This window comes from Nestor notabilis, unplaced genomic scaffold (assembly GCF_000696875.1).
Source record: "Nestor notabilis isolate BGI_N333 unplaced genomic scaffold, ASM69687v1 scaffold23811, whole genome shotgun sequence".
Lineage (NCBI taxonomy): Eukaryota > Metazoa > Chordata > Aves > Psittaciformes > Psittacidae > Nestor > Nestor notabilis.
Window position 1 is genome coordinate 11,399 of NW_009916537.1, and position 13,719 is coordinate 25,117.

Below are 13,719 nucleotides of genomic sequence, written 5' to 3' on the forward strand. Positions count from 1 at the left end.
ACCTGCTCTAGTGGAAGGTGTCCCTGCCCGTGGCAGGGGTTGGAGCTGGATGATCTTAAGGTCCCTTCCAACCCAAACCGTTCTATGATCCTATCCTCCAGCTCCACCCACTCATTTGCCAAGGCAGCTCTGAGCCCATCTCCCTGTGCTCTCTATGAAGGTGTTGGACCTTACCAGCCTCCTTTTGTTCCTGGGAACGAAGTTGAGATCTTTCCCACAGTGCCTACAACCTCCCTCGCTGCCCCAGCCCTCCCCTGGCTGCTCAGTGGTGGGACTGTGCCCTCCACCGCAGATCCTCCAGCTCCACCCACTCATTTGCCAAGGCAGCTCTGAGCCCATCTCCCTGTGCTCTCTATGAAGGTGTTGGACCTTACCAGCCTCCTTTTGTTCCTGGGAACGAAGTTGAGATCTTTCCCACAGTGCCTACAACCTCCCTCGCTGCCCCAGCCCTCCCCTGGCTGCTCAGTGGTGGGACTGTGCCCTCCACCGCAGCGGTAGGGCAGGGGCCAGCTCTTGGGAGGCCTCTCCACTTCATCTGGGCAACTTCTATCCCTCACTCACCTGCCCAGGCTTGATCTCTGGGTTGGGACCATTATAGCCTTTGAGTTTGGAGGTCCGAAACACGTTGTCAATGTCCCCAAAGGAATAGACACAAACAGCAGAGCTTCCCCTGCAGACAGTGAGACAAAGAGAGAGGGTCAGGAGACATTGGCCATCCCAATAGAGCTGGAGCATGGCTCTGTGCCTCGTGCTGTTGCTGACTATGTCCTCTCTGGTTATTTTGCACCCACATGCTTGCCAGGGAGGATAAAGGGCTGTTGAACAGGACATGCCCCTGCTTTGCAGGGACCCTCACCACGTGTTTGTGAAGAGCCCATAGACCTTGGAGTGCCTCCAGTCACTCGCAGGGACAAAGAAGACATCCTGCAACCAGTTGAAGTTGCCCTTGGTGACTGGGTCGACACAGATCAAGCTGGCCTTCAGGAAGGTGGTCCACTTGGAAGCAGAGAGCGAACTGGTTCCCCCTTTATCTTCCTGCAGGGAGAGGAGAAGCAGGGAGTGAGGGTTTAGCAGAGAACACAAAGTCTCCTCCCTGTCCAGCATCTTGGATGGGTAACAGGGATGTTCCAGAGGTACATTTGATGCTGGTTACTGCAACAATCATGTACCTCTCTAACATCCCAGTGAGACATCTTGCCTACATGCAAGATGGGAGCCAGAGGATGGGAAAGCCGAAGGGTATGGCTATACCCCATATGAACTCTGTGGCACAAGACAGAGCTGAGACAGAGGGGCCAAATCATGTCCCCATAACACCAAGTGAGCTGGCATGTCCATTTGCCACCCCTGAAACATCCTTGCCTCCCCACCACACTCTCTTCCTGTGATACCTTACACAGCTGGGCCACTCGAGAGATGTTTCTAGGGGCCTCAGGACTCTTATCTGGGTTGTCTTCACGGAAGAAGTAGTAAATCTTGCCCTGGTGAGGCTCTTCGTGCCTTAATGTGGTGGCTTTGACAAACTGAGGGTCTGTAAAGAGAAGGGAGCTGTCAGAAAACCTTGGCCTGAACACATTTCATCTGTTCTCTCTTCTTGTTTCAGCCCATCCTCCCTCCTTGCACAGCAGAACTTTCATCATGGAGCTTCCTCAGTGGGAGCAAGCTGCACTCTTGTTTGTGTTCCGCTGTGGAAAACCCAGTGATGCTCTTCCTATTAACACACCACTGCCACAAAGGGCATCCCCAGCAGCAGCAGGTCCCTCTGAGCATCATTAGCTGGCATCCCCTTGGCAGGGAGCTCTGTGTAAGTGTGGGACCAGCCTTGTGGCTCCAGCTCTATCAGTTTGGTTGCTGGTGCTTTGGTTGCCTCCTCCATTGCCTTGCAAGTTCTGTTTTGCCCTGGTTTGATCCTTTCCTTTGTCCAGGGGTTCAGGAATCTCCTATTTCCCAGTGTTCCAATGAGCTCATAGAAACTAAGGAGGGTCCTTTTTCCCTGTTCCCCACCCAACATGTTCCTGCTTCAAGGTCTTGCCCTGGCTGGGGGTTTGGAAAGAGTCACTGCCCGGAGTGGAAGCTGTTCTTCCTGTTTCTATTACAGCAGATGACGGGCAACTTTACACAACCCTGTTTCCTTCCAGCATCTGCCAGGGGACTGGCCACACATTTCTCTCTATTTCCCCATCTCCTCACCCCGAGCAAGAGGCACTCACTTGTCAGTTGTTTTGTCCTAGAAGCAAAGAGGTGACCCGGCAGCAAGAGAGGACAATCCCCTCCCTGCTGCGCTGTGTGCTTAGGGCCCACAGATGTGGGCTGACAAAGAGCCCAGCTTATCTGCCTGGTGGGGCAAGGTGGCAGGTCCCACGCGTTCAGCATGTCCCCTGTACTCACTCTGCATCACCGTGTCGCTCGTGTAGAGCTCTCCTCCCCCTCTCACTCGACGGAACCTGGGTATCTTGCCGTTCTGCTGGCTCTTCTTGATGGTGGAGTAGATGTCGTGACCTGCGGAGTAGGAAGGCTCATTGCAGCAGACGGTTTCCAGCGGGGTTTGTGAGAAGAAAAAGAACTCTCTGGACTCACAGAGAGGGTGGACACGGGACAGGATACCCAGTGCCCGCTGCCTAGCACTGAGTCCTGGCAGGACTCCCACAGCCCTTTTCCCTAAAGAGCACAGGGACAAGTTTTGTTCTGTCTCTGGGAATGATGCTCATCCATCCCTCTGCCAGGCCCAGAGCAGTGGAGCTACTGCAGGAGCCTCCTTCCCTGCTGTCTCCATTGCACTCTACCCCCCGACAGAGACTCAACCCCCATGCCCCGGAGAGGAATGAACAACCTTGTGCCATGCAGGGGCTTGGAACTAGATGATCTTAAGGTCCTTTCCGACCCTAACTATTCTATGATTCTACGCTCTGCCCTAGAAGGTCGTGCATTTCAATGTGACAAAAGCAAGAAAGGCTAAGGCTGATCCCCAGCTACAGCAGAGGGACAAAGAGCCCTTGGAGCAGCCCCAAGGCGCCCCTGTTTGGCACAGAGAGCCCAGCCTCCCTGCACAGCACTGGGAACACATGAGGAGCCACACTTACCATCAACAACGACGAGGGTATTCGAGTCGGGGGTGAAGGGAGCAATACCTCTCCCATCCCATGGAGTGCTCTCCTTCCTCTGCGTCTGGGTAAGGACAGAAATGGTCCCTGAGTGTCATCGGTTCAGGGAAGGCAGGGGAGCCAGGGGCCCACATCCACCCCTGGGGCAGGAGGAGAGCTGCTCTCCTTGGCTGGCACAACCCAAAGGAGGGGAGGACCCATCATCAAATTGGCCATGCAGAGTCCCTGCTGCAGGCAGGACAAGAGGACAGGGGAGCTGTGACAAGTGAGCATGGAGGTGGCATGTGCAGACCTCTGCTCATGATGAGCTCCTCGAGGGAGATGGTATTTGGGCATTGCAGATGTTGGAAGGGGGATCAGGGCATCATTTCACAGATGGAGACAGCACAGAACAAAAGAGCGAGGGCTTTGCTCTGGTGCCATCAGAGGTGGCCACAGCGTACCAAGTTCCAGCAGGTGGGAGAGCAGGCACCAGTGCCACACACTAACATCCCATCTCCATACTTCTCCACTAATGTGAGGTAATTCTTATTGTCCTCCTGAAAGAGAAAGAAGAGGAGCATAAGCAGCACTGCTGTGTGGCTTCCTAGAGTTTTCACGGGTCTTAAAACCAGAGGAGGAAACCAGTATCATTGCATCTGATCTCCTGCTCCACAAGCACTGTAGGTCTTCATCCAGAGACAGCACATGACAAGCATACACAGTCCATTCCCAAGCAGTCCTTCAGTTCGAGTCCTCCAACCCTCACCCATCTGCTGTTCCACCACAGGTAGGACTTACCGAGCTCCCGGGTGTCACGCACTGTCCTTCATTTTTCACTGGGAAATCTTCCTGGGATAAAAGAGAAAGAGATCTGCTTGAATTCCTTCCCTTCAAAGCCAACTGAAGTGGGCTCAGCCCCAGGCACTACATGCTAGTCACCCTCTCCACAAGAAACAAGGCAAGCACGTCAGTGGGGCCATTAGACAGTCCTTCTCCACACCTCCGTACCCGAAACCCCTTGGGGATGCAGGCTGGAGCTCTCAGGCCCCCGAGGCGATGGGGAGAAGCAGTAGCATGACTGGCAGCCAGCCTGGGCTGCTTGCCACAGGATGTGGGGAGAGGGTCTGTCATTGCAGAGCATGGATGTTCAATAATGGGTGATGGCATCCAAGGGATGGGACACGTGAACCACACTGTTCCTGGAAACAAGAAGGGAAGTGTCTGGGTCCAAACGTCAGCAACTGACTTGTCTGAGAAGGGCAAGAAGGGGTAATGAGAAAGGCAGCTAGGGCAGTTTCCTGCTGTAGTAACTCGGTGTCCAGCTGATCCAGAACTTCCTGCCTTTGAGGAAAAGCAGCCTGACTTCCAAAAATGGAAAGGGTTGGGAACGTAGGTTTTCCCCAGTGACATGAGCCTGAGCATCCCTGCTCACACTAAAGAAAGCGTCCTTCATGGGAAGAATCCTCCCTCTTGGGCACCAAAGACCTCCGGAGGATCACAGCCTGGGAAGAACCCACCCATAGCTAGCGGAGGAGACTTCACCCTTGCTGCAGCCATTCACCCTACAGATGCTGGGGCTTCCTGGATGAATGGGACAGGCCAGGCAGAGACCAGACCCTCCCAGGGCTGACTTCACTGCTGGCAAACAGCCTGAGCAAGGAACCTAGTGTTTGGGCTGTGAGATGGATGCTGGACACTTTGTTATAGAGCTCTGGGGCCAAACTTGTTAGCAGAGTAGCATCCTTACCATGTAGTTCTCAGAGGTTGCAAAGTCGTAGTAGTAAAGCTTTCCCTCTCCCCCGATGTAGATGGCCGAGGTGTTTTCTTTATGATAGAAGACTGGGTACTTCTCACTCCTGGGAAACACATATTCCTTTGCACCTAGAACAACACAGAGGAGACACTGGTCAGGGCAATGGAAGCACCCGCAGGCAGCTCAGGCTGATCCATTCCCTTTCCATGTCCTCGGTGTGAGTGGTGAGGAAAACAAGGACGCAGGGCTGGGGCCCCGCAGGGATGCCTGGCCTGGCTCCAGGCAGGCAGGGAAAGGCAGCTCCCAGGCTCAGAGCTCAGCTATTGTCCCCTTGGCCCCAGGGATCAGGAGAGCTGGAGCAGGACACAATAGAGCAGCCCTGCCTCATCCCCAAAGGGCTGGTGATGGAGGACGGAGGAGGAGGAGGAAGAAGGGAAACTTCGCTGCTGAAGCTCTGTAGAGAGCAGAAGCTCAGTGACTTAGAAGTGGCTCCTTCCCACCTGCCCAGTGCCTCCTGCCTCCCAGCGTGGAGACAAAGGGCTCCCTTCCCTCTCTGCCCACCCTCTGGCAACCCCTCCAGCCAGCTGCCTCCTCAACGTGGCTCCTGCACCCTCTTGAATTTGCCATGCCTTTCAGATGGGGATCAACCTCCCCATGCCCATCACCTCCCACCAGCCCCAGCCCAGCATCACACCTCCCCTCGCCAGCCTCCAGCTGCACCGCCAGCATCCTCCCTCCACGGGCCAGGAAGGATGGACGGGGTTTGGAACCATGTGTGACAGGGCAAGGGTGCACAAAAACCTGCAGCTCCACCTCCACCCCCCAGATGTGAACAAGAAGTGAGCTGCAAGAGCCAGGACCCACGTCACAGCCGGTTGCTGCAGATGGGAAGCTTTGCAGGCCCAGCCGGGAGGAAGAACTGCTTGTCCTTCCCCTCTCTCCTTCCTCTTTCACCTTCCAGCTTTTCCAGCTCCTCTTCCCTAAAAACATCCTCTTTTTACCTCTGCGTTGCCAACTCAGGTGTGGGAGGCTGGACCCGCAGCGCAGTTCTGAGCCTTCTCCCTGAGGCTTTGGCTGTTTCTCCATGGGATCCACTGATCCCACAGCACTCTCCAGATGGTGCATCCAGCTCTGGGCAGCTTTGAGTCCTTGTGCCAGGACCCAAGGGCTGCCCTGTCCCCTACCATAGTTTGCAGCAATGACACAAGAGGGATTTCTCCTCCAAGGGGATGAAGTCTGGGATTAGGATGACCCCTGCTTGGTGTGGACAGGGCAGTCCACTTCCGTTTCTCCCTCTTCCATAGAAGAGGGGGCCTCTCTCCTGGCAATGCTGCTGCTCCCAGGGACAAAGGCTGTGTGTGCCTAGGGAGCTGGCTGCCTGCACAGACAGGCAATTAATCAGTGGCACGTGTCCCTCTGCTCATGGCAAAGGACAATCTTTGCTGAGCCCAGCAGCCCCCCTCTGCCCAGAGGATGCTGCGCAGGGTCCTGCCAAGGCCATAGAGCCAAAAAGTGAGAAAGACTTACGAGAGGTCACCGGGGTGCTGAGTGCCTGCTTGATTTGTGGCTTTTCCCCCCACTTCATTAAGCTGGTAGGGCTCCAGTCCCTGTGGGGTTAAACTCCAGCAAGGCTTGGCTATGGGGGGATGCTGCCAGCCACCACCTTGGGATGGAAACCCTACCAGCCCCATGGGCTGCTCTTTCACAAGTCACCTTGGCCACAGAGAGAGGGGTGGAGATGTCCCAGGGTACAGAAACCATCTCTGCCCTCCAGCTCCTTGCTAACACAACACCTCCGGCTGCCTTCCCCTGCACGCTGGGATGCGGGATACAGCAGCTGGGAGCCAGCAACTAGGGATGAGGGTCCCTGCCTGCTCCTGGTCACCTCCCCAGCCTTACCATCTCTCCTCTGTCCGAGGACTCCTGAGCACACGCTTTGCCTGCTGGAGAAGCTGGCATCCAGGCTTTGCCGAGTGACTATGCAATTCCTTTGCCTCCAAGCGGGAAGCCGGCTGGGCATGCCAGCTAGCTCGGGAACTCACCAGCCACAGACTCAGGCTACGCTTGCCAGGGAGGACTAATGTCCTTGTCCAGCCCTCAAAACCCCCTTCCTGACACAACCAACACGCACACACATGGGAGCCCCTAAAGCCCTTCAACCATCCAGCTACCACCAGTAGAACCCAGCACCACAAACAGGTCTGAGTGGACCTCAACCCCAGCCCCTACATTTGCTGCTAATGGAGGAAAATAGACACCTGGGGCTGCTCCTTCTCCACCTCTGCTCCGCAAACATCAGCACCACCCGCTCCTTTTCCCTTTGGTCTCCTTTTGAGGCTTTCCCACCGTGCTGCCTCTATCGGAACCTCGGCTCACACCAACCTGCAAGAACACGTTTCTCTCCGAACAGCCAGAAACAAACAAGCCCAAAGCAATAATTTGGATGGCGCTGATGTATTATTTATCCTGCAGCTCCCCAGGGGCAGCACTGAATCACTGTGAGTAAACAGCTCTGCTAGCCAGGGCCCAGAAGCGTGTTTGAGGCTCCAGCACTGATTTAACTTGATCTACAAGGGAGACTGTTGAAGGTGTTTCCATGAGCTGGTGCCCGTTGGCCCTGCATCAGTCCTTCTGCTGACCTGCAAAGCTGGCCTTCAGCCCCTGCTCTGCCTTAAACAGCCTGGCTCAGGCAAAGGGGTTGGTCACCTTTGTCTCTGCTTCTCATCCGGCAGGATCAGGGCAGCAATCCAGCAACCCAAAACTGGGGGCCTGTGGTACAAACAGCTTCAAGAGCCAGCGATCACAGAATCCCAGCCTGGTTTGGGTTGGAAGGGACCTTAAAGCTCACCCAGACCCAACCCCTGCCACAGGCAGGGACACCTTCCACTAGAGCAGGTTGCTCCAAGCCCCTGTGTCCAACCTGGCCTTGAACACTGCCAGGGATGGGGCAGCCACAGCTTCTCTGGGCACCCTGTGCCAGCGCCTCAGCACCCTCACAGGGAAGAGCTTCTGCCCAAGAGCTCATCTCAATCTCCCCTCTGGCAGGTTAAAGCCATTGCCCTTGTCCTGTCCCTCCATCCCTTGTCCAAAGCCCCTCTCCAGATGATGGGGCAGAGAGCATCTAATGGCCCACACCATGTCTCCAGAGAAGGGAACGTGTCTCTCTCAGCAAGCCCCAGGCTGCTTTTGACACTGCAGAGAAAGGCTGATCCCCTTGGGAGGGGAAGGCATGACCCTGCCACCACCCTCCCTTCCAAATCAAGTGCGGGGAGGACACAGGGCTCATTCCAGCGCCCGGCTAACCCCGCTGGTCCCTCTGCCTGGCATGCACTGCAAACCCCACCGGCAGCGCGCATCAATGGCCCAATTGTCAATTGAAATGCTAACCCCGGGCGAGGGCTGAATGGGAGAAAGAGCAGCTTTGTGCTTCCCAGCGAGATGGAGGGTACCACAGCAGCCTGAAGAAGAATGATATTAAATGAAGGCGAAGGAGGGAGCCTAGTGCATCTCGGAAGGATGCCTGCGGGGTGAGGTCACGGGGAAGGAGAGGAGTGAAGAAGGAGATGCTCTGGATGAGATGAGGGCAGGGAAGCCCGTCCTTAACACACAGAGCAATGCAGATAACAGAAAGAGCAATCCTGCTTCCCATGTGATAGGGTGAAACGTGCCTGCCTCCTGAGACCTGGCTTGGGCAAATCCAGCTTTAATGATACACCAAAGTCTCTCTAGCTCCCTCACAAAGGCACCAAGAGCCTTCCCAGCACCGTGATAAGGTTAGGTTTCCACAGCTTTGTACAGGGGAAGCGTGCCCCCCACCTCCAGAACAACCAGAGAAGCAGCATGGGCACGCAGCCTGGTTGCAGGCAAACTCAGCTCCCATCCCGGCTGGAGCATTGACTCAGCTGCAGGGGTCCTGCTTCCTTCCACACTCCCCCATCGCTCCAGCAATGCAGACACGCGCTGAGGCCCTGGCGAACTGCTGTTCACCGGTGCTGGGGGAGGACCACATCTCCTTATGGTGGAGGTGATGGCTCCTATCTGCACTGGTGCTAGCATTGTCAAATGGGAAACTGAGATAAAGCTTGGGAAAGATAAAAAGGGAAGGAAGACAAGGGAAGAACCTGATGCAGACAAGAGGCAGATCCTTTACTTGCTGCTCATAAAACCCTGAAGTGGGACCCCCATTGGTGTATGAAGAGGAGAAACGCGAGCGTGGGGTTTACATGCTCCTTGGCATCACCCACACCACTGCCTGTGTTCTCCCAAATCCTGCTGCTATTCCCTGGGGACACAGGGCCGGGCCACCCGCCAGACGGCAAACTGGGATGCCAAGCGGCACAGCGCGGGAGCTCGCCACCGCGGCCACATCTCCGGCGCTGCCGTGCTTCCCGACGCCAGGCAATGCGCCCGGCAGCCCCTGGAGCTCTCCTTGCTGTAGCACATTGTAAGACACTCAGTCATCACCACCGTGCATCCTATGTGACGCTGGTGACACTGCCACCTGCTCTGCTGACAGCACGCTCCTGCCTGAATCACGGCACTGGTTGTATCCTTTCCTGGTCCCCTCCTTCCCCAAACAATTCCTCATCTCCCACTTTTATTTCTTCCTTCCTTTTCAAGTAGACGGAACAGATTATGACCTTGCTAGCAGCGTGTCTCTGCTGCAATCTGACTGGGACTGGCTCTGGCGGCAGAAGGAAAAGCCGCCTGCTCCGTGCTGACTCAAGGGCTGGCAATGCTGGGAGTCCCCTGGGTCTTGTCCTCTACACCTGTGCCAGGAGCACTCATCTCCCAGCAATGTGGCCCGGCCGTGAGTCAGGGCTGACTCTGTGCTCCAGGGAACACCTGCTTTTGGGAACAGAAGAGCCGTTTTGCCTCGAGGACATCCATCCCTCTTCCGCTCCTGCTTCCCCGCACACACAGGATGCATGACAAGCAGCTCAGCGCAGAGAAACCAGCCGCTATCCCTGGGACTGAGAGTCACATCCACTGCCCTAGTCAGCCACCTGGGGGTCAGGACTCCCGATCCCAGCTCTGACAACACCCCGCAGGGCACTTCCAGTTTCACTATTGAAAACTGGGAGAACAATGCCTGGATTTCCTACTTGCGTGGCCAGTATCAGCTCCGGGAGCCCCACCAGCAGATGACGGGAGCATGGGAAGTCACGACACCCATCCCAGCAGGATGGAGACACCCCAGAGGGCTGCCATGGGTCTCCTCCATCGCTGGTAGAAGGACCGGACTGAACCACAGCGCTCCCATCCCAGAGCCATGTGCCGTCTGTCTCCCCGGCTCCATGACGAACGCCGGCATGAATCCAGAGAACCATGGGTCTTTTTTTAGATCATCTATAAATTCCCAAGTTGAGACATTTCAGAGGGAACAAGTGTGCCTCCAGGAGCTGCTGTGCTCACCAAGCTGCTAGGTTCTCCTTCCCTCTGACTTTGCCCGAAGGGAGAGATGTGACACAAGGAAACCAGGGAAGTGCTCACCCCCCTTCCCAAAGGATGGACACTCCAAGCAGTCTCATGGGCTTCTGGGACCCTGTAACAACAGTAAGACAAGGGTTTTCTATAGGAACAACTTGTCTCTAGATGAGGTGACCAAGGAAGGACATTTGGGAGGGATTTTGCTCTGACCTGCCATGGAGTACTTGCAGGGCTGCGAGCTGCAAGGTCTCAACAGCCTCACAGGAAATGAAATGCTTTTGTGAGAGGGGTTTCTGAGAAAGAGGTGAAAATGCAACTGAATGTGTGAAACCGCCCTTCTCACAAAGAACCCTGGCCTGCTGCTGCCTCCTCTCTTTAGCTGCAGCTCTGGGAGCTGGTGCCCTTGCAGCCGTCTCTCGGTGCTGGGGAAGCAGAGGCACAGGAAGGCCAAAGGATCACCCCACACGGAGCATCACTCAGAGCTCAGGGCAGCCCCACACCATTCGGGTTCAATGCTCCAACACCAGTCACATCCCACAGAAAACACCACCGAAACAGCAGAACAAATACCACCCATACCCCTACAGCCTCCTATACCTGAGAGCTCCCAAAGCCAAGTTTCATCCTTGTCTCCCTCCATCCCTTTTCCTACCTTTCAGCGTGGCAAAGAGGAGACTGGGAGCACGGCCACAAGCTGGTGCCCGCCAGCCTGGTGCATCTCAGGAAGGGTTTGTGCTGCCTGCCTTCCCCCCTTGGTCTCCCCTCTCACCTTCCTTTCAGGATGCTTGCAGGGACATCCCCCAGAACTCCTCTGTGGTTTGCCACAGGCCAAAAGGCACTGGGAAACCAGGCAGCCAGAGAGTGCCAAAAATCTCTCTTGCTGAAGTGGGACCAGACACAGACACGTGTGATTCCTGCTCCTTAAAACCTTCTCCTGGGGACTACACAGCTCCCTGCCAAGGGGAGACCCCCAGCTCATGCCCATGCGAGCCAAAGGGTCAAACCAGCCCTGGTGTGGGCATCAGTCACTTCTTATATCTTTCACAACCTCTCCCACCAGGGCAGGGAAGGGCAGCAACAAGCAGCTGCCTTCGCTTTAGCCAAACGCTCCCACAAATGCATCCCAAGAGCATGTGTGTGCCCAGAAAGGATAGAGTAAGTCCAACAGATTCCTAGTGAAAGCAAAGCTCTTCTCATCTGCTCGGGGAGGGGAGGGATGGGAGAGGGGGGTGTAAAAGCACTGACTGGAATTTTTCCATGCCCTCCATCCTGCAGGAAATGCGGTTCAGTTCCCGAAAGCAGCACAGCTCAGAGCAAGGGCTGTGTGCTGCTCTCCTTTCTGTTATCCGTATCTGTGTCCTTCACGCAGCAGAGCCGTGAGCCCAGCATCGGGCAGCACAAGCAGCCTGCAGGAGGTTGGAGAGGATGTGGGGGACGTGCAGCCTGACGGGGTGCTAAGGGGTGCATGCACTTGTGGGAACCCCAGAACAGAGAGGTGTGAGAGCGCAGAGGGGGGACACGCAGCTGGGGGGCCCACGGTACTCATAGCCAGCCCTGATGCCTTACACATCTCACTCCTCTTATTTGCAGCTCACAGCAAGTTGGAGCAACGGGTTTAATCTGTTTGATATTTCTCATCCTGTCTCTCCCCCAAGACAGTTTGGAGACAAGCAGCATTTAATCATCTGCCAAGAAACCTCACGCTATCCTTCCTCACACCCCTCCCCAACTGCTTCCTACTCCCTCTAAGCACCCCTCTGAAGGAAAGAGCAAGGCCATGGGTATTATATACCAGTAACACCTACATACAGCAGGACTTTTCCACCCTCGGCCAGCTGCCTCCATAGGATGCTGCTTGCCTTTTCCCTGCCTCCTTCCCCTGAAGACCCTGCCATCATGAGGTGCTCATGCGACTGCTTGCTGCTGCCCTCGAGAGATCCCTGCCGTCAATAGCAAACCACTCCCGAGCAGAGGAAACAATTGAGCCTGCATTATTAGGGATCTATCCTACAAAAGCTCTCAGCTTGTGCACAATCCAAATGCCCGGGAGCGCAGCGCTGGCACAGTGGAAAGGCTCAACTCCCAGAGTATGCTCTAACTAGACAAATATACTGTTTTACAGTTACTGCAGAAGGCAAATATCCTGGCACATTAATGATTTTCACTCTATTTCTGGTAAGCTCCGGAATGCCTTTGGCAGCAGGCAGCAGTATTCAGCACTGGGGTGAGCTAGGGCAGGAAGAATGAGGGGATAAAAAGACCCTCTTGGTTTGGAAACCCAGCTGCTGGGCATGGGGATGCTGGTTCAAAAGCTCTTCTGAGAGCTATGCAGCCTATATCCCCTCTGTGAGGGGCCTCAGAGCCAGAGCCAGCATCAGTCCCCAGCAACAAAAGAGCCCCCCAACCTGCAGCAGGGAGAGAACGAGCCTTGAATTCAAAGCTTGTGCCACCACCAGGCAGGGCTTCGTGAACACGGGCAGCGCTGCAGGGCTCCGCTCGCGCTGTGAAGGCTCGAACCGGAGCGATTCCCACTCTAGGAAAGATGGATTTCTGCTTTTGAAACACAAAAAGACTACATGGCAGGCATGGCAGTGTTTTGTACGCATGCTAACACGTTACCAATAGCCCCTGCCCTCCTCCTCCGTGCTCCCCCCCCCCCCGCTGCAGCACTGAAGCCTGTGCCACTGCAAGATGAGTCCAGAGCCTTTGATTTCACGGGTGCAGCTTGTCATCTAGCAGGTACGCTTCTCCCTCACAGCCTGAAACCGAGCTGCTGGCTGCACCCTACGGATTGCGGGTGCTAAATTTAGAGCCAGGTTTTGTTCCTTTCCAAAAGCCATTCTTTTGGAGATCCTAATGACAGTCCTGAGCTGTGCCGTATTCCTGGCGGAAGCGGGGGAACTTCGGCCTGTGATTATGCTATTTCATTATACGGTCACTGGAAAACAGCAGAACAACAAAGGGATGGGTTTAGCAGCTGCCTCTCTCACTATGAAGGTCGGTTTCCAGAGACTGATTTATCACAAAAAGCCTGCCAGGATAAAAACTGCCCCGAGCACCTTTATGAGCATCCACCAGCAAAGCAGCCGCTCTAGCTTTTAGCTTCATTGGAGCCATCTCCCACCTTCCTGCTGCTGCTTAGGGCAGAGCAGCTGGAAACCTCTTCTCCCAGCCCGGAGAAGGATAACCAGGAGGTGGGCACAGGGCAAGGGGACTTCTGCAGTCCCCCGTGGAGCCTCTGCAGAGGTTTAAAGGTGGGAAGTAAGATCCGCAGCTCCGGAGCGAGCCTGACGTTTCAGTTCCCTATAGAAATCAGATGAGGTTATGGACGCAGCAAATGGACTTCCTCATTAGGTTGGGAAGGGCCCTGTTGTGCTCTCTGCAGCCCTCCTACCTGCTGCTATATAGGCTTCCCATCCCTGTGATGAGTATGAGGTAGGTCTCAGCCCCGCA

General features: G+C 55.4%; 1 protein-coding gene across 1 annotated transcript in view; it reads right to left on the bottom strand.

The window, feature by feature from the left end:
* The window catches only part of SEMA7A (semaphorin 7A, GPI membrane anchor (John Milton Hagen blood group)), a gene marked incomplete at its 5' end in the record, with an annotated part of 10,270 nt that extends 5,306 nt beyond the window's left edge, over positions 1-4,964 (bottom strand). Inside the window, 8 exons of the mRNA XM_010024631.1 lie at positions 562-670; positions 857-1,035; positions 1,392-1,531; positions 2,389-2,499; positions 3,081-3,165; positions 3,545-3,640; positions 3,882-3,932; positions 4,831-4,964. Of these exons, the coding sequence (XP_010022933.1) occupies positions 562-670; positions 857-1,035; positions 1,392-1,531; positions 2,389-2,499; positions 3,081-3,165; positions 3,545-3,640; positions 3,882-3,932; positions 4,831-4,964 (905 nt within the window). The remainder of the gene's footprint in view (positions 1-561; positions 671-856; positions 1,036-1,391; positions 1,532-2,388; positions 2,500-3,080; positions 3,166-3,544; positions 3,641-3,881; positions 3,933-4,830) is intronic.
* Between the last annotated feature and the right edge of the window lie 8,755 nt (positions 4,965-13,719).